This window comes from Onthophagus taurus, chromosome 2 (assembly GCF_036711975.1).
Source record: "Onthophagus taurus isolate NC chromosome 2, IU_Otau_3.0, whole genome shotgun sequence".
Taxonomy (NCBI): Eukaryota; Metazoa; Arthropoda; class Insecta; order Coleoptera; family Scarabaeidae; genus Onthophagus; species Onthophagus taurus.
The window spans coordinates 14,098,428-14,117,240 of NC_091967.1; the positions used below are offsets into that span (position 1 = coordinate 14,098,428).

At 32.1% G+C, this 18,813-nt stretch overlaps 1 protein-coding gene across 3 annotated transcripts in view; it reads right to left on the bottom strand.

Moving 5' to 3' along the window:
• The window catches only part of LOC111426943 (metabotropic glutamate receptor 2-like), a 127,212-nt gene that overhangs the window by 25,977 nt on the left and 82,422 nt on the right, over positions 1-18,813 (bottom strand). For all 3 annotated transcript variants that reach the window (XM_023061850.2, XM_023061851.2, XM_023061852.2), the window contains one exon: positions 507-649. In XM_023061850.2, the coding sequence (XP_022917618.2) occupies positions 507-649 (143 nt within the window). The remainder of the gene's footprint in view (positions 1-506; positions 650-18,813) is intronic.

Consider the following 18,813-nt stretch of genomic DNA (forward strand, 5'->3'; position numbering starts at 1 on the left):
TTTACTACGTGTAATCTTATTTATTTTGTTATTGCTCATAAATGATTCATACGAAAGCGGAGATCTCATCTACACACTTTAAGTTCAGATAATAATAATTATAATATTAAAAATTATCAACACACTTAATGCGATACGGTAATTAATGCGATAATAAATGTAATCACAATGTAATTCATTTTTAAATCAGTAAACGTAATTACGTGAAGGATTATTTGCGTGTTGGTATAAAACTATTTAACTAATACACGTCGACAAACAATGTGAGCATTTGATCCCTATGTTCAATAAATTGCGGATCGAAATTACAGTAAAAACAATTACGTGTAGAGTAGTGTTGTTTGTAAACAGCGATATTCCTATTTTCAGCGTATGTATAAAAAGTTATGTTGTTATAGAATCGTTTTAAACTTTTATTTAAGGTTTAAAAGGTTTTCTTTGAAAACGACTACCAAGAAAAATAGAAATGTTTAGAAGTAAATAAGACAAACAATTTCAAATCTTACCTGGGGAATCTTAAAGAGACGGAGAAGATTGGCGACTTGAATGGAGGTAACGCTGGAAGCAGCACCAACTACGCCGGAAATGACCTTACGAACTTGGGTTTTATTACAGTGGTATTCCGCTCCGTCGATATTGCTGATTGAGCCTGAAACGAAACAAGAGCGTGTTCAAAAATGTAATCGAATTTACAAACTTGCGAAGAATTTTGTATGTTTTTGAATCAATATTTTTTTTCTCTCGACCATTTTCACGACCCAAGTTATCCTCCATCGCATTCGACGCGAAAAGCAAATTATCGCCCGTCATATATCACCATTAGATAGCTCCCCTTTTTCGGGTTGTCCAAGTGGAACGTAAAAAACCCATTGCTTTTGAAATGGGCCATCCAAATTCGTCACCTTTTATCCAATGACCAAGGTTAAGTGTTTCTAAAAAAACTTGAATTGTTTATGGTCCATGAAATGGTATAGTTACGCGTTAAATAAATGTAATATTTATTAAAACAAATTACTTTATTAATCTTGTGAATAATCTAATTGTACGGTAAGTTAAACATCATCGTCCACATGTCAAGAATGATTTATACGCCTATAAATTATGAATACAAGGTGTCAGTAGTTAGCAATTATATGAAATGTAGCGGTGAGGCCAGAAATAGTTCCAAATGGATTGTGAGTAACAGGGTGATTTGTCTTAGAGACACTTCATCCCAGCTGCTTCACTTGCTGGGTTTCAATTTCATGGATGACCGCATTTATTTTCGCTTAGTTCCGGTTTTTTTAAACTCATTTTTTTATTATAGTTCATATTGAAAGGTGTTAATGGACATCGTTTCAGTTTGTTAGATATAAATGTAGTACATCTACAATGAAAACTTCTGACGTTCAATGTTATACTTTGAATGAAGTTATTGCGGAGTACAATCAAGTTTTATAGACCGCGACATTCTTTCTCAACATAAATGAGATTGCTTAGGTTAATTAAAGCGAGTGCAAACTTCTAACAACATGTTAACCCCCGTAACTTCGCTGGGGATGATCTAGAGCGAATGGGAAAAAACCCTTAACTAATATTTTTGAACGTGCTGGAAGTATACTTAATGCCGCCAAAATCGATAGGGTGGTTTTTAAATAATTCCAAAAAAATAGGGGTAGTTCGCCCTTCTTAACCCTCTGGTATATGTGTGATACATCAAAAGAAAGCTCTTTTAAAATGAATATCAGTTACAATTTACCAAATTTTGATAGCACTTTTCATTTTTAAAATATAAGTGAAAACGTACTTTTTCTCCAAACTTTCAACCCCTATAACTCGCCCCAGGGGCTTTTACCGCACGTATAAAAAAATGTACGAACCTTATTTTGGCCCATTCTATGACTGTACCAAATTGCATCGAAATCGGTGAGACACAGTTGTGACACTTCCCTTGTAAGTTAATTTTTTATCGATTTAAGGAACCAACTCTAACGTAAGTACTAAAACTGATGGAGAAAAACGTTATGAATAAAATATATTCCTAATGGAGAAAGAAATCATAATCCATAATTATTTCATATTTAATTATTACTAGATTCTAGTGATATAGCCTACAATCACAAAATGTCAAAATTGATCGATTTTTCTTAATAAAATCAACTATAACGTAAATGAGAAAACTGATGGAGAAAGATGTTGTGAATAAAAAATATTCCTAATGCATCAAGAAATCATAATCCATACTTATTTCATATTTATCTATCACCAGTTTCTAGTGATATACCATAAATCAAAAATGACAAAATTTGACGATTTTTCTTAATAAAATCAACTATAACGGAAGTACTAAAAGTGATGGAGAAAAACGTTATGAATAAAAAATCCTGATGGATCAAGAAATCATAATTCAGAATTATTTCATATTTATCTATCACCAGATTCTAGTGATATAGCATAAATCACAAAATGTCAAAATTCAATGATTTTTCTTAATAAAATCAACTCTAATAGATGTACTAAAAGTGATGGAGAAAGACATTATGAATAAAAAATATTCCTAATGCATGAATAAATCATAATCCATAATTATTTCATATTTATCTATCAACAGTTTCTAGTAATATAGCATAAATCACAAAATGTAAAAATTCAATGATTTTTCTTAATAAAATCAACTCTAACGTAAGTACTAAAACTGATGGACAGAGACGTTATGAATAAAAAATATTCCTAATGCATCATTGGATTAGGAACCGTCATTGCAAGAACAATATATTTTTTAATATTTTAATAATACGTGATTTATGGTGTGAAATGTTTTAATTCACTGTAATAACACTTCCATTAAAAAAAATCTGTTGAAAGTGTGAAAATCTTATCATCATGAATATTGACGTTATTTTGCATATTTCCACAGAAATTTAGCATTCTCAACGTTACAAGAGATTTACATTATCGATTGTTGGAACATATTACAAGCCGTCCCAGTTGCTGCATAAATTAACAGAACAGTATGTATTTGTTAACCACTTATTAACTGAGGTAATGTAATAGTAGGAGATAAATTATTACTATATTTATTTTATTAAATTTATTTGTTAATTTATTACGCTAATTCACGAAACAATTCATAGCTTTTATTGTCACATCTGGAGCAACCCATTAAAGATATTGCAATAGTGTTAAGTGGTTAGGCATATTCGGTTACCAATGCCAAATGTAAACAGACTCTACCTCTGCCTTCCACAGGTGGTTAACCGCAGTAAAGTCGTATACACAGCGATTGAGGTGAACACTTAACTAGACCTATACTGACATTAAGGTGAGATTTAATCAAGACGTCTTTCATCATCAAAAGCGTTATAACTCTTTATATAACAAGCTTTACGTTCAATTTCGTATAATTTAATAAAACTTGGCGTTTACAAACTCGTTGAAAAAAAAAATCAAAAAGTTTATGATTTCCATTTTAGATATAAAACGTAACGGGGAGGATACAAAAAGTGAAAAATTACAGCGGACTCGCCAAAGACATCTGACAAATATACAAAGATAGAATAACACACCCCGAGATTGCTTTTCGAATATTCCCGACAAATTGAAATGTCAATGAAATCGTATAGGGCTGATAATCCGAAGAGGATACGTGAATCATTCGATATCCGATAACGTAGAACGCGGGGAGAAAAATTTTTCGCAAACTTTTTAATATTTGCTTCCGATTTATCGGCACTCATTCAATTTAAAAATGTTATCTCATTTTTAGAATAACGTAAATCCATGGGATTTATAATGAAATTTTTGAAAAAAGATTAAATTCATGAGTATTTTTTTTATAGTTTATATTACCAATGTTGTCACAATATTTTGAATCGATGAAGGGAAGGTTAAGTGAATTTTCAAGAGTAATATTTTTTCTATATGGGACTGCTGAGAAAAGGATGATATATAAGCTCCTAGTATCCATGTTACTAAATGGATTTTGCTAACGGAAATATACGAAGCAATAAATATCGACGAGTTTTAGGAATATTCGCTTGACGGTTTCATGTGATTTAGTAGAAACATGGTATGACAAATATGTATCTACGGCAAATGCATTGCCGATATTAATTTTCAAACACATATAAATTACAGCTATACCGGGAATTTTTAGTGGCGATGGTATATAATAAAAACCATTTGTTTCATATATTTATTTGATTTACAACTTTTACAACGTATGGAAAAATAAAAAAATATTAAAATAAAGTGAAGGTAGTTGAATTAATGCAAAAACTTTTAATATCTGCTTAATCATTCGTTAACATTTTCAGCTATAATTTCTTAGGAGTAAATCATGACTAAGTGGGATCCAGGTGGAATTCCAGCAATAAAGTTTGTAGACTATATTAATTGCTCGCTAAAACTTTGCTCGTAGTTCATAATAATAGGTGGTAACTTAAAAATGTCCATTATGTTGCTTTATTTACTACTGTTGTTATACATTTTTGAAGCCATGTCATATCATATACATTACACCTTTATAACTTTACCTTTACAAATTGTGTTACTCTATTGGTGAAATATAAAAAATGTGAGAAAGTTTCTTACCCAAAAACTTTTAGAGATATAAAGTTTTATGGTTTATAATGCGAAAGAATTGGAAAGAAACCGATTATGGATTACATTTTTGTGATTTATTATGATCAATTTATGTTAATATCAATCTCATCCACAGTTTTTAATTTTTTACATAAATATCGTTTTGTTGTTAAATGCGTTAAATTGTAAATATTTAGGGGTTTTATATCGGTTAGGTTAGTAATAATCATAGTTGGATTATGGATAACGTTTTGTTGGTTCATTACGAATAAAATGTTGTTCGCTGGTGCTATTTTCATAACTGTACTGCGCAAGAAGGCATTCCCCAGAAGTATTTTATTTCTAAATATTGCTCTATGCTTACGAGGCCATTCTTGTAGCACATTATGTAGCATTCCCTCACCAAATCCCAATTGTTTGCTCCTTTCTTTCATACTTTTGCCCTTTCTATACGGTAAGAATAAAATCAATACCTATCACAGCTTTACCAACTTGTAGCTACATGAATTGCCCTAGATGAAAATTTTAAATTCTCTGCCATTAAGGTAATTAGGTATTTAACATTATCAATCACTGTCATTCAAGTGCTGAGAAATACCTACTATGTGAACCAACATAAAATCTTGTGATAGTGCTGCGCACGTTTGTGAGCATTCTTTAATGTTCGCGAATTAAAGTGGAAGAGTGTGAAACTCATCTCATCGGAGAGTACAATCCCTACAAGATCTTGACAAGTATCAACAGCTAATACTTTAGACGACGGCAGAAGCGTATTGAGATAGCAAAAACATCTCAAGAAGACACAAAGATTAAAAAAACGCCACAGAAGATTTCACCAAGATCCCCACTCTGCAACGGGTTGAGCCGTCTTCGAAGATCAGGATTGTTCTCTAAATCCTAACGAAATACATCCAAAGAAGTAAAGGCTGGTTGCAACAGAACTTTAGATTGCGATAAATTAATATAATTACGTAACTATCGTCAGATTATTGTCTGTCATATGTCTAGGAATGCTTATCTAGTTAATAAAACTATCAGAGATGTTAGTAATCAATTAGTTAATGAAACAAAAGACAACTCACCCAGAGCCGTGATCTGTCAATATATATGCTGTTAAAAACCAACTGGTTGATGTTTATGTCAATAACACAATATAGATAATCAAATATGCCTTGTATGTTCAAGCTGTTGGTGTGAAGAGTTGTGAACTCCGCTTTTCTTGCAGAGTTCACTCGTGGATACAAATATGTGTAAGCCACTATAAAGCATTTACTAATTCAAAATCACGTACCAAAATAAAACACCAGAAATACGTAGTTGCACGTTTTGATGAAAATATGTTAGCAGACATGAATAAATTTATTAAGTCTTTAGACAAGTAGGTACTATTTTTTGCGATGTTTTATAAGTACAAAACTGCAGAAAATTGCATGTGCAGTTCTACACGTTTAATCAAGTTGTTTATATAGGTCTCTCGTCAAATCGTTAGCGAGTTGTATTCAATTCGTAAAAGTACTACACCGGTTTACTCGCAGCGACTTGACTATTGTTACGAACTGAACAAATAAAACGTTGAAATACAACGTAACGTTGCACCTTTATTCTTTTTTCAGTATTTAATCCTGTACAGTTTACAATTTACGAGTTGGCTATAATTACGTTCCCACTTAACCCAGTTAATTGCTTTACCTGCTCTCTTCAAATGCTTACAAAATTTGAAGATTACGATATACTTTGTTATCGTATATCAAACATGATTTTTAAAGAGAAAAAAAGTGAACTAATGTCCTAATGAATAGAAGATCTTGTAATTGAATAAGGTATGACAGGGTAGTGGTAAACTTGTTCTACGATACATGCCCAAATCGTTCTTGTATCCATAAGGAAACGATACAAAAAACTGCAAAGCGTTTTTAGAAAACTGGAAACGTAAAAGACCAAATGCTGCTAATAACTTTAGATGTAGTGTAAAGCTTTATTAAAAATCCATATGCGTTATGTAAGAAATTCTGCAGTCTTGCGTGTGTTGCATAAGAATAAGTTTACAACATATAAAATTCGGATAATGCAAAAGTTAATTGATGACTATGTTGTGTGGGAATAGTCTTTGGATCTTTTGAATTTTTTCACATACTTCTTGGTCTCCAAATCATCGCAACTGGAATAGTTGGCCGACTCAAGATATCAACATTTCCCATTTCTTGTGTATTTGTGTCTTATAAGTGACATATTTGGTCTGAGACGTGGTCCTTCTATTACAAGTCTCTACCCTTCAACACGCCCAGATATTTCAGCAACTTTTTTGCGCTTCGATCTTCTCCGGCGTGATGTATAAGTCCGTCATTACCATTTTACAAGTTTTATATAGTTATTTCCAAATTGTTGCCATTTGCCACTACTTCAGTTTAGTTTTTGAATGTCATTGGCAGTATTCTTCAAAAGATAATCCTCCTGATTCAGTGTTTTGATTTTCACAATAACAGTCAATCTAATTAAGCTAATATACAAAATATTAGTCATACATTATTATTTTATATATTTAAAAATAAAAATGATAGTGATCGAGATTTTAAACCGATTCAATTTTAAAACCACAGCACTTTAATTTATATTATATAACTTATATAATTAATTTAAAGCCTCTTCTATACGTTTATGTTTCATACCAGTGTTTATATCGAAGAACAGTTGTTTCTCTTCGAAAGCGGAACACCAAGTTTGTCTTATTATTCTGTACGAAGTTCGTATACGTAACCTAAATAATATGATCAAACTAAATATTGATTCCTAAAACTTTACGAATTAAGATTAAAACGAAGGTTATGTCTATAGAAATCATTTTAGAACTAAATCAATAGAACAACAAAAAGCTCTATATGATTTAAAAAATATTTAAGCCAACCTACTAAATCTCTGACTATATTATAATCTCTTATTTATTGTTTGACAGTTGGCATATATTTGCAATTTTTTGATTATGAATTTATCGCATAGGTTTAGAGAAACCTTTACAGGATTTACAAGAAAGCACACATCTAACAGGTGGATAATAAATAACATTTAGGGTATTAAGTACTCCCATCATTGCTTGATTTAAATGCATTAACATATTAGTATCTGCTAGATGAGTATTTTGATTATAAAGTGTGTTATAAAATACTTCATTCATTTAAAGATGCAACTCTTCCTTCTTATGCTAATCGAAATAGTAAAAGCACAATTAGCACCTTTTGTATTATTTGATTAAATCACTAAAAATTATTCCAAAATAAATATTTATTTGCAAACGAATGGATTTTCATTGAAAGCTATAAAAATAAAGTTTTTGTTAAATCGCTGGTTATAAATGATAACATACCACGCAGTGAACGCGTTCGTTCAAATATTTAAAGGGAATAATTGTAAACAGCTTTCGATTATAAATGTTTTCAAATTGAGCGAAATAACACATAGTTATCCGGACCTAGTTTCAAATAGAAAATTGTTAAGCGAGAAAATTTCAGATCACCACTGATTACATTCTCGCAAGTTTACACAACAGCACAGCGAAATTCAACGTGTAGTTTTCCTTCTATTACACACAATAAAAACGATCTTGAAATAACAGATCGTACAAACTCGTGCAACCTTGTGTTTTCTGTTTGTAAAATGGTGGAAGGTAAGCTCGAGTTGAACAGGTCTCGTTTACGCAATGTTTATTTTATTTTTTGATGATCCCTCCGTATAATTTCAAAAATAAAAAATGAGACCTACGAAATGAAATTTCCGTTCTAATTATATTTCTAAGTAATAAATTCTAAACATTGTTAATTAATCGAGGTTTAATAGATTAATTTGATCATCTTTAATTTCTATATTATAACTTCGTGCTTTATATAACTGTAACGTTACGTTAACGTAAGTGTGGAATCTCCAACAAATGGGATACACCCTGCTTCATTTACATTCAATCCCCGACGTAAACTAACCACAGATTCCTTCCACTGTAGTTCACCCGAATTAAGTAAATTCCCTCCACTATAACCGCAAATTAAACATCAACCCCTTACTTAGGTTTGTGTATGGAAAATACAAATTAAAATGTATACGTTAAAAATAACAAATATGGAAGTATTTAAAATGTGTATAAGCAACAGCTGTTGTTTGCGTGATCAAAGTCTATTACTAAATATAGAAACAGCAAGGGAATAGTACAGGTATCTTCCGGACTAATGAGTATTTCGAGGTCGCCATGTAATGACCCAATTTTTCATCTGAGTGTATTACCAGAGATCAAAGATTACGTTCAGGATAAGGTCGAATCTTTCCTCTCCTTCCGCAGAATAATGATTAAAGATGGCGTCGAGGACTTAATCCCCCATTTTCTCCATCAAGTTTTTTGGGCTTGTTAATTAGAAAACTTTTGGGGAGATCTTCCACGTTAGGGTCTCATTTAAAGGTACATCCATCTCGTCGTCAAATGGTTCAATTATAAGACCGGGTTTAAGTACAGAAAACGTGTATTGATCCGTCAAAACAATATTAGCGCCTTTATTTTCATTAATAAATTTTCATTTCGAGGTTAAATAAAATCCCCCTAAAATCTCATTTTTACACGTTGAGGAAGGTTTTAATTTAAAGTTTTAAGGCAAGTCCGACGGGTGATAATGGGTAAAGTGCACATCTAAGTTTGGCGTAATTCGTTAACAAAGCCGCCTAGAATGCGAGCAGATTATCTTAGTAATTTATCGGACCATGCACAACCACGCGTTTGGAGATGCGCACGTACTTGGTAAACAGTACAACCCTGACCGTTATTATGTGGAGTTCCTAATTTAATGTGGTGGTGTAGCGGTTTTGTCCTCGGAGACTAATTAAGGACCTATTCGTAACATCAAATCACATTTGATATTTCAATTGCTATTTGAAATTTGGATATATTTAGAGCTTACTTGGGAAATAACACAAAATTCAAGGTGATACGTGTGCGGTGCCGATGTTATTGGCAGTTGTTGTGGCGCATAGGATCGTAATATTTGCTCGAGCCTTGAATGGGTTTCATAAAATGTGCAAATATCTTTCTATATATTTGTTGGTATCTTTTATGGAATCACATTTATTTTGAAATAGTGTCCTACTAGTTATTGGATTCCCCTTATCAAATTTAGTTTTAGAAGAATTTTATCATATTCGATTATATCCTCGGATGTTAATGAATCCATTCATAACGATGAATCGTATTTGATGTTTAGAGTCGTAACATCTATGTAGGATATGCGTACTCAGTCATCATATTATATTATTTGCTCGAAACTCGAATGCTTTTCATAAAATGTACCACTGCACAACTTTCAACAAAGAGTATTCTAAATATTTTCCGCTATCTTTTATGGAAATACTCCTTTATAAGAGTGAATTTATTATAGCAACAAATATAGTTGAAAAATAAAAATAATAAAGCACTAAGATTCAAAATGTTTCAATTTTGTAAAATATTTCGATCCAATAATTTTCTAAACCAAGCTAAAGGATAAAAACGAAAAAAAAGATTAATTTTCTGAAATCCTTTATTGTGAATTCTAAAGACGAGTTTATTCCGTTGGGACAAGAATGGTATCGCCAAACGGTTCGGTGCAGTTCAATGACCACTCTAGACGATTGACGTTTTCAGGACGACCGCTGGTTTTCCAATCTAAAGTGACACAAAAGCGGCCTTTCTTCCAGACGAACTGACACTTAAAACCCGGACGTACAACTTAGATGTTTTCAAAAAAATTAAAAAGAACCACACGTAATTGTCCCAACAAAAATCTCTATTAATAAATGTCGTATATTATTTTAGTTTTGTTTATTTATTTTTTATATTTCCAATTGTAACTTATTTGATGCAACTACTTCATTTTCTGCAACAGCCAAGATCGCGATGTGATCTGCGAATGTAGCTGTTAAAGTTTCTGGTATCTGAGGAAGGTCGAATGTAGTGTAGAGTAAGTACAGTGTTGTGCCAAGCACACTTCCTTGAGGAACTTTTACTCTAAAATATCGATCAAAAGGATACGATTTTAATAGTTGATTATACGTTGATGGTAGTATTTGGTCTAGTTTGTATTTTAAACCATCTAACCAGACTTTGTCGAATAGTTGTGCAACATCCAAAAATACGGCTGAGCATACTTTATTTTCTTCTATTGGTATTTCGATAGTATTCGTTATTTTATGCAGTTGGTCTGTCGTTGTATGTTGATTCCGAAACGAAAATTGATGTGTTGATATTAGAGCTTTTTCTTCTATGACAGGTTTTAGTCTTTTTAATAGTAATTTTTCAAGTAGTTTTGATAGTAAGGGTAATAATGAGATTGGCCTACATGATGTAACATCTGTGGGGGGGTTCACCAGGTTTTGGTATCATTATTACTTATGCGACTTTCCATATACTTGGGAAGTATATTACTCTGCTGACCATTTTCAATTATGCTAGGAACACTATTTAACATAATTGTTGGACAGTCTGATGTAAAAGTTTCTTTCAGATGTTCAGCAAACAAATTAACTTTTTCTTGATTGCTCTTCGCCCAATTTCCATTACTATTTCGAATTGGAGGTATATGTGTTTTTGGTACTTTAAGCTTTTTTGTTGGCTTCCACAGAGAATAATCGGTACTAGCATCGTCAGTAAGATCTTTTAAGTAATTTTGAATATTATTTTGTTTGTTGCTATCTGTTAATGCTTTTAGTTCGGCTGTTATTTTATTTAATTTAGTTTTGCCATTTAGGTTAGATTTAAGTTTTTGTATTAAAATAGGTGTTGAGGCCCATGCTGAGTTTTGTATGTCTTCTAAGAAGTTTTCTAGTTCCTTGTCAATACCTTTGTTTTCATAAGAGCATTAAGATGAATTTTATTATTTATGTTTATTAAAATATATTCCTGTTAGTGAATTTATTAGTTAGTGATAAAAAGGGTTCTTTGTTACATACTTTATTATTTAGACTAATAATTACTGGTGAGTGATTTGCCCTAACTCTTCTTTTATGTTTACGAAGTTAAGCAATATATTATCAAATATTAATTTAAAATAGTTTTGAATATATTTATCATATTTTATCCTTATACATCATATCTGTCTGCATGGTGGTATGTCAAACAATTCGGAATTTCGCATTGCTATGCGCTCAATGCATCATCCCGGCGTATATGTTCCGGTGAAATGTGGTATTAAATTTCGCGTCATTGCCGTTACGTTCTCGCTACCTGCATGCATCATAAAATCCTTCATGCGAATGAGTGCAGGGGCACTCTCTGGGAAAAATGTTATTTATATGCAGATGCGATGCGCTTCGCGGTTTAAGTCAATTCAGCATTCTTACTCGGGGTCTCGCTTCATTTTCGATCCCATGGGCGTACTCTGAAGCCAAAACTTACGAAACCAATAGGAAATAAATAACAACTTCATTTACATATTCGTAGTTAAGTTCGTAGTTCTCAACATAGTTCTTTACTTCGTTTACTTCATCAATACGTTTCTCCTCAAGGTGTGAAAAGATCAGCTTACGTGAAAATTTAAGATTTCTTTATGAAACAAATTTTAATCAGTTAACTAAATCAAGTCTTAGTTAATGTCATGAAATTTATTTTCGTGTAAAAAATTGTACTCAACTTACAAACAAAGGGCGGTTTTATCTTGATGGAATCCTTAACGAGGGTTGGTTCAGATTTCAGAACGGATTAATCAAAATTTCGAGTTAACAGACCGTATCGTAATCTAGTGTTGGGTTAAAATATTCTTAACTGCGTACAGGCTGACGCGAATTCAACGGGAAAAGATAAGAATCAAATTTAATTACTTGGATTGCGCACCTACGCGCCACACCTTAACGCCACTCGATGAAATATTTGCCCCATTTTTCAGGCGACTATGAAAAATTATAGTTTGGTCTTGGCTAAGTTTAACAAATTAATTTGTGAAGAGATAAGAATTTGAAAGTTGTTTTTGATTATCTTAAAAGCATTGATAAAAAGAAGTAAAAAAAGTGAATGAATGTTTTTGCGGAAATTTCTACATGTATGGGTTTTACTTTTATTGTTTCAAATGATTGATTACCTAGTTTTTTTTAATAGAAAATTACCCCGTAGCTCTACATGTAATAAGGGTTTCTTATGTAACTTATTACTTAATTTTAATACGTTATCACATTAACATACGCTTTACTTTAAAAGAAAGTATTTTTCTAAAGCACGTAATAAACTTTACACACGATTTTTACATCAATCACTTTTTACAGACACTTCGAATCTAGTAACAAAAAAAATATGATGATAACGACGCTTACGTTATTTATATTTTCTTCATCCCCGTAAAAGTATACGTAAATATAAATATAGACTTGCCCAACTTAGTATTTATAGAACCTGTCACCGCTCGGTAGACGTAAATTCTTGTTGGGTCTCTTCTCCCCCGATCCTTGCCAGTCGTCGAGAGTGTCATAAATTTTTAGAGATAAAAAAAAGGAAAGGAAAGGCAATAAGCAACCCTGTTTCACCTGTCGCCTCGACATCGAAACACAGTATGAATGCAGTTTGAAATAGGACTCGGGGTTATGAAGTCGACTGTACCTTGATGGAAAGTAGGAAACTGAATTCTCAATGGAATTGACAAGTTATTATTGCGGTGGGTTAATGGACTACTCCGTTGGTATTCTCGAGAGAAAATTCCCTCTTTACATAAAGTAATCTAGACATTTACAATTTAAGATGAAACTTATACATATTTGAATTTTTAATGGACATTAAAATGAGAATTATTCGCACTATCTGAAAACTGTTTAAGTGGAAACACAAGAGCTCTTGAGTTTCTTTGTTCTGAAAGAAGTAGATGGAGGGGTAAAACGTTGGCAGTTAAGACCGGGCAAAAACAAGGTGGAAACGTCGACACATTCACTCTACCCATTAATCATCTGCTGTTAAGCAGCCATCAGGACTCGTTTTTACACCAACAGCTATCATACTGATGTTGGCACTGAGATTTTTCTCTAAATAATGAATCATACTTGTTTGCAGTTTCTTGAAATATATTTACATTTTTCTGCACTTATAAAAGAACACTTTTGAGGAAAACCCCTATTTTACTTTATAAATGGTTAGGTTGATAAGATCATATATTTAACTTAAATATACAGTGTACATCTGCATATTTTTATATTCTTATATGGTAATTATAGAAGTCCCAGTGTGGCATTGATTAATACATCGATCTTCAAGGCGATATTTCAACGTTGAAAAACGATTAAGATAAAATTCGGGCTAAGCCTACAGATACTGGGTAGTTTATGAACGATTATGAAACTTTAGTTCACATGACGAAAATTAATAAATCACCATGTAGCTTAACTATTATATTAAGAACAATATTTGATGACTCTGCGTTATCTGCTAATATCACAAAATATTTTCGAGAAACGACGAAGACGACATCTATTGCTAGGACTAGGGGCGATAAAACTTCTACGGGGGTTGTAATTTCAACCCTAATCAAGACATATTTTCAACCCCGTTACAAAAATTTGCAAGTAAAACGATGCACGAGATTATTTCATTAAAATTTTTTTTATGCAAAGTTATGATCTTCAAAGAGTTTTTTAATTATACTACATTACCTTTGAAGTTTTTTCTTCTGTTAATTTTGTTGCCTTTAGAACGATATTTGGATATTATCAAAGATTCTTTGATAACAACGAAATCTTTAAATTCAATTCAAACATGAAATTTAAATTAAAAGCACTTGTATTCAGCTAATGATATGGATCTTTTAAACATAGCAATTTTAAATAAATGTTGTGAACAATTAAGGAATGGTTTTGGGATGGACTTTATCTGTAACGAAGAAACTATTACGTCATAGTCTCTAATTTTTAATCAGATATATCTATGATTATGGAATAAATATATATTAAGTGTGCGTTATATCTTTAATGGATTCAATTTCAGCGTCTCGACCAGCCTTGGAGGGTTATTTGATTGGGTTGGGTTGCATTGACTTCGCAATCTTCTTGCACGTCCTACATTTACGTAAAGCGCTGATGATCATGTTACAGATGCAATTCTCTCTATTTTAAGCATAATGGGAATGTATGCAGAGTGCATTACTGTAAATCAAGGAGAAGTGCTGCAAATTTAATTTAAATAGAATAAAAAATTTAAAACTAAACATTAAAATTTAACCCTTGAGACGTAGATAGGTCAACAGTGATCGATATTTCTATTTCAGCTTAATCGCTGTGGATTACAAAGGTCCACAGTAATATGTTATACTAAAACATTGGAATTATTCTTGAAGTAGCTATCGTTGAATGTTGATATGTTAATTTTTAACTCCTGCATCACTAATAATCGATTTTTCTTATTCTAATATTTAGTATGGTAGCTTTGAGCGTTTATAACTTTTTTTAGTCAGTTTGGCATCGTGTTTACAAATAGTTTTTATCTGCGGCGTAATTTTCTGCCATTCCTCGATCAACAGCTTTAAGCCTCTTCTTTAGGGACATTTACTACGAGCAGCACGTCAAGCAATTAAAAAATGACTCATTTACTTTAATATCTTTGTAACTAAAATAATACAAAAGTTCTTGTTGCTTTGTATTGATGGAGGATATGATAAAAGTGTTAATCTAATCTAATTTCAACGTTCCAAATTGAATATAAATTATTATATTAGTTTATTGGAAAATATAAAAAAAAATAAAAATACTTAATCTCCCTAAACAAATTCAAATTGCTAACACGGATTTGATTTTTATTTTTCTCCTCGTTTCTTAAGAGTCACTCTTTGCCCACGGTTGTCCTATATAGCTTTTCCAGTAACATAATCAATACGGGCTCCCATTTCAAGACTCTTCCTACAGCAACTCTTAGCTAAAATTTTTTCTTTAATGATCTCTTGGTTTTCTTTTGAAATCCTTTCGAGTACTCTTTTATTTGCGCAGTTTTAATAATAATAACAACAGCCAGATTATCGGTATAATAAAGTTGTACTGAAGGATTTAATTAAGTATGAAAGCTCAAAATTATCCAAGAAATGTTTGTATCGTAAACAACACCATTATCCAATAATTTGTGATCTCAAAAATTAACGTTTCATGACCAGTAGTATTTACAGTCTATTTAGTATAATAGGTTGGGTTTAATTACTGAAACGAGATTAAATGACATGGTTTTAAAGACAATGTAATGAAGTTAGTTCCTGTTTCTGATATAAACGGCAGTGGAAACAATCACTTAAATACGCAAATAATTAATACATATTAAGTACTAGGAAATTTAATTTTAATAAAATGATGTTTGAAACAATTACGACGAGACAAATGTCGGTGATGATCTGGGAAACACCTGTGCTATATCGCAGCGGTATTAAATATCCCAAGCGGGTTTGCTGCTGGGTTGCAGCTAACACCCCGAGTTATACATATATAAAAGTGAACATCTATATAATATCTGAAATGAGGGGTGTGTTAAAGGATATAGATTTAGCGAGACTTCTCACGGGTGAATGGATGCAAATGATTTCCAGGTTTGAGGTCTGTTTTATGCTACACGCCAAACGGTTTTGAAGGGCGAAATGTATTAATCAGTGATAATTTTGCATCACATTTTAATAATACTAAAATCCGTCTTTGCTGGAAAAATTATATTTGTTTTGTTTGACTCGTTCCACAATCTACGCATATTTACCACCCATTGAATGTAACATTTTAAAACCAGTGAATGTGGCTTGACGTGCTGTGCTTATGGACTATAAAATAAAGAAGGGTTTTGAGCATTCTAAAAGATGTTTCTCTGTCGACCATAAAACCTGCTTTGGAGAAAATGAACCAAGTGGCAATACAGTTCACTTCAACCAGGATATCTACGAGAATAAGCAATAAAACGAAACACGCCAGATGCATTCTCTTCCCCGTAACAAAGTCCTCGACAATATCTGGTACAAATCTAACCCAAAAGTTATCTATGAATTATTGGTGCCAAGTCGGTATGAAGGTATTTCTTCGACAGTCTTGGAGCTGATATCTAGGTTACATCTTGTTCCCTGGGTGTTACTAAACATTTGGCCTTCTCGGTGTTAATGAATATATCTAATTATTATTTTGTATTGTTATAAAAAATATGGAATTTTAATTAAGCTAACATCTTCTGACACTTCACACTTAAAGAAATCAAAAGGCTGTATCAACTTATGAATTTAAGTGTCTTTAATTGTATTTATTAATATGATCCTCAAGGAATAATCATGAATACACCCCATGTATTGATTTTGTTTGTGATTTGACCCACTTTGTGTTGCATCTAAACTTTTTGACTTATTTATAAAAAGCTATACAAAATTAATGATTGTAGTTGCTCAGAAAGTCATTTGTCCAACTTCAATACATATATTCATCGAATCCTATTCAAACTTTGATAGCGATGGGATTTTGTGTAAGCGGGAGTGTTGTGTTTTTTTCGTGCTTTAATCTATTTTACTCACAAAGGTTCGATCAGTGTCCCCAAAGCAATTATTTAGTTTCTCCTTTAGCTGTTTTTCTTGTATAATAATTCGTGTTTCCCATTGTTGTTGAATAACATTGAACGGAGATACTTTTTCAGTCACCAGCGATTTAACTCTTATAATATAATTTTCTTTGTGTCATTATTCTTGTGTAAGAGACATGACAGTTTTACAACAAATATTTAATTTGTTTCTATTAGAAAATAGTGACAAAATGAATACATTCATCAAAATATGTTATTCATAAAATACTTTATAACAATTAATCATTGCTCTTACATTCAAGGCAAGTAGTAAGACTCAAAAGGTTGATGTCAGCTTTGAAAGATTTTAAAAATATTAAAGGCATTGTCATCAATCAAAACGACTTTCATATTCAGTGATTAAAAAAGTTTTTGTACACTTTCTAAACTATAACCTCATACGATTTCTTCCTATAACAAAGTAAACGATCTCAACAAGAACCTTCGTAATAAAATGCTAAGGTGACTTGGTAAGGTTTACATGGAAACTTGCGATAACATTCGAGCGCGGTAATACGCCTACGGGGAGCTCGCCGAACTGTAAAATATCGCGTTGCAGTAAAATCGTATATTGAAGAGTAAAGCTGATCGACCCCTTCATCTTAAACTCTTCCAAGCCATAGTGTATAGCACTACAAGGCCAAACAAGCTGCGTTGTTGTTTCGTAAGCTCAAGCGGGGAATTATCCCGGATATGGTCTTGCGATTTATAACCTAACGTACCCCAAAATCGGCGGCATTTTAACCACGAATTGACATGATAACAACGATTTATTGGATCGTTTTATGGTCGTTGATAAATATAAATGGGTTTTTGTTTATTGGCAATTCTAATAAAGATTGCTCATAAAAAGTAATAGTATAACAATTTATAAAATTGATTTCACCCAAAGTTATGGTGATCTAGTTAAGTTATGTTGCTGTATTTTATTTTTGTTTTAATTTAAATTAACAATATCAAAGAAACTTCCCAAAGCTCTTAAGAGGTCTTATATGTTGAGTTGCGAATAATTCTATAACAAAAAGTAGATTTTCGTGCACCTGAGAATACTAATAAACTAAGTACTCGAAACTCTCCCACTTCTATGTCGCAAAAGTTTCAATTTCGATTTGGCAGTATTCAAACTGCGGTTATGATGTAAAGCGAAAGAAAGGAGTGATTTGCGTTGTTCACGAAACTACGGGTATACATGTAACAGAGAGGTAGAAAATAGTTCTCATTGAGGTAGACTTTTCCGGTTGCTTTTATCTCGTTCCACAAAGTATTCGTCAAAAATGTTCGGATGTTGAACTAACGGCAAAATAACAGATGGGACAGTCACGTGGAAAAACTAGTTCAGTGTAAAATGAGTCCGTGTGTGTGTTCGAAAATAGATTCCAAAAAAATGAATCGAGACAATAAACATCAAAGTCTTTTTCTCTAAAACATATCCCAAATTAAAAATGCTACCGTAAAATAAATTTTTTTTAGATAAAAAAAGTATAACATTAAAAATCTGGGTAAATCACCGCGAAAATGTTTACTACTTCTATAAAATATTTATCCCAGGAATTTAATTTCACCCGAGTACTTCGCTAAAGCAAAAATGGCGCTTCTTAAAAAATTAAAACATTCATTAAAAATCTCTCTCGATCCAGCCACGGTATCTTCCGCTTCCGTTTAATGAAATAACGCCAACCTCTATGATCTCGGTGGCGAGATTCAGCTAGGCG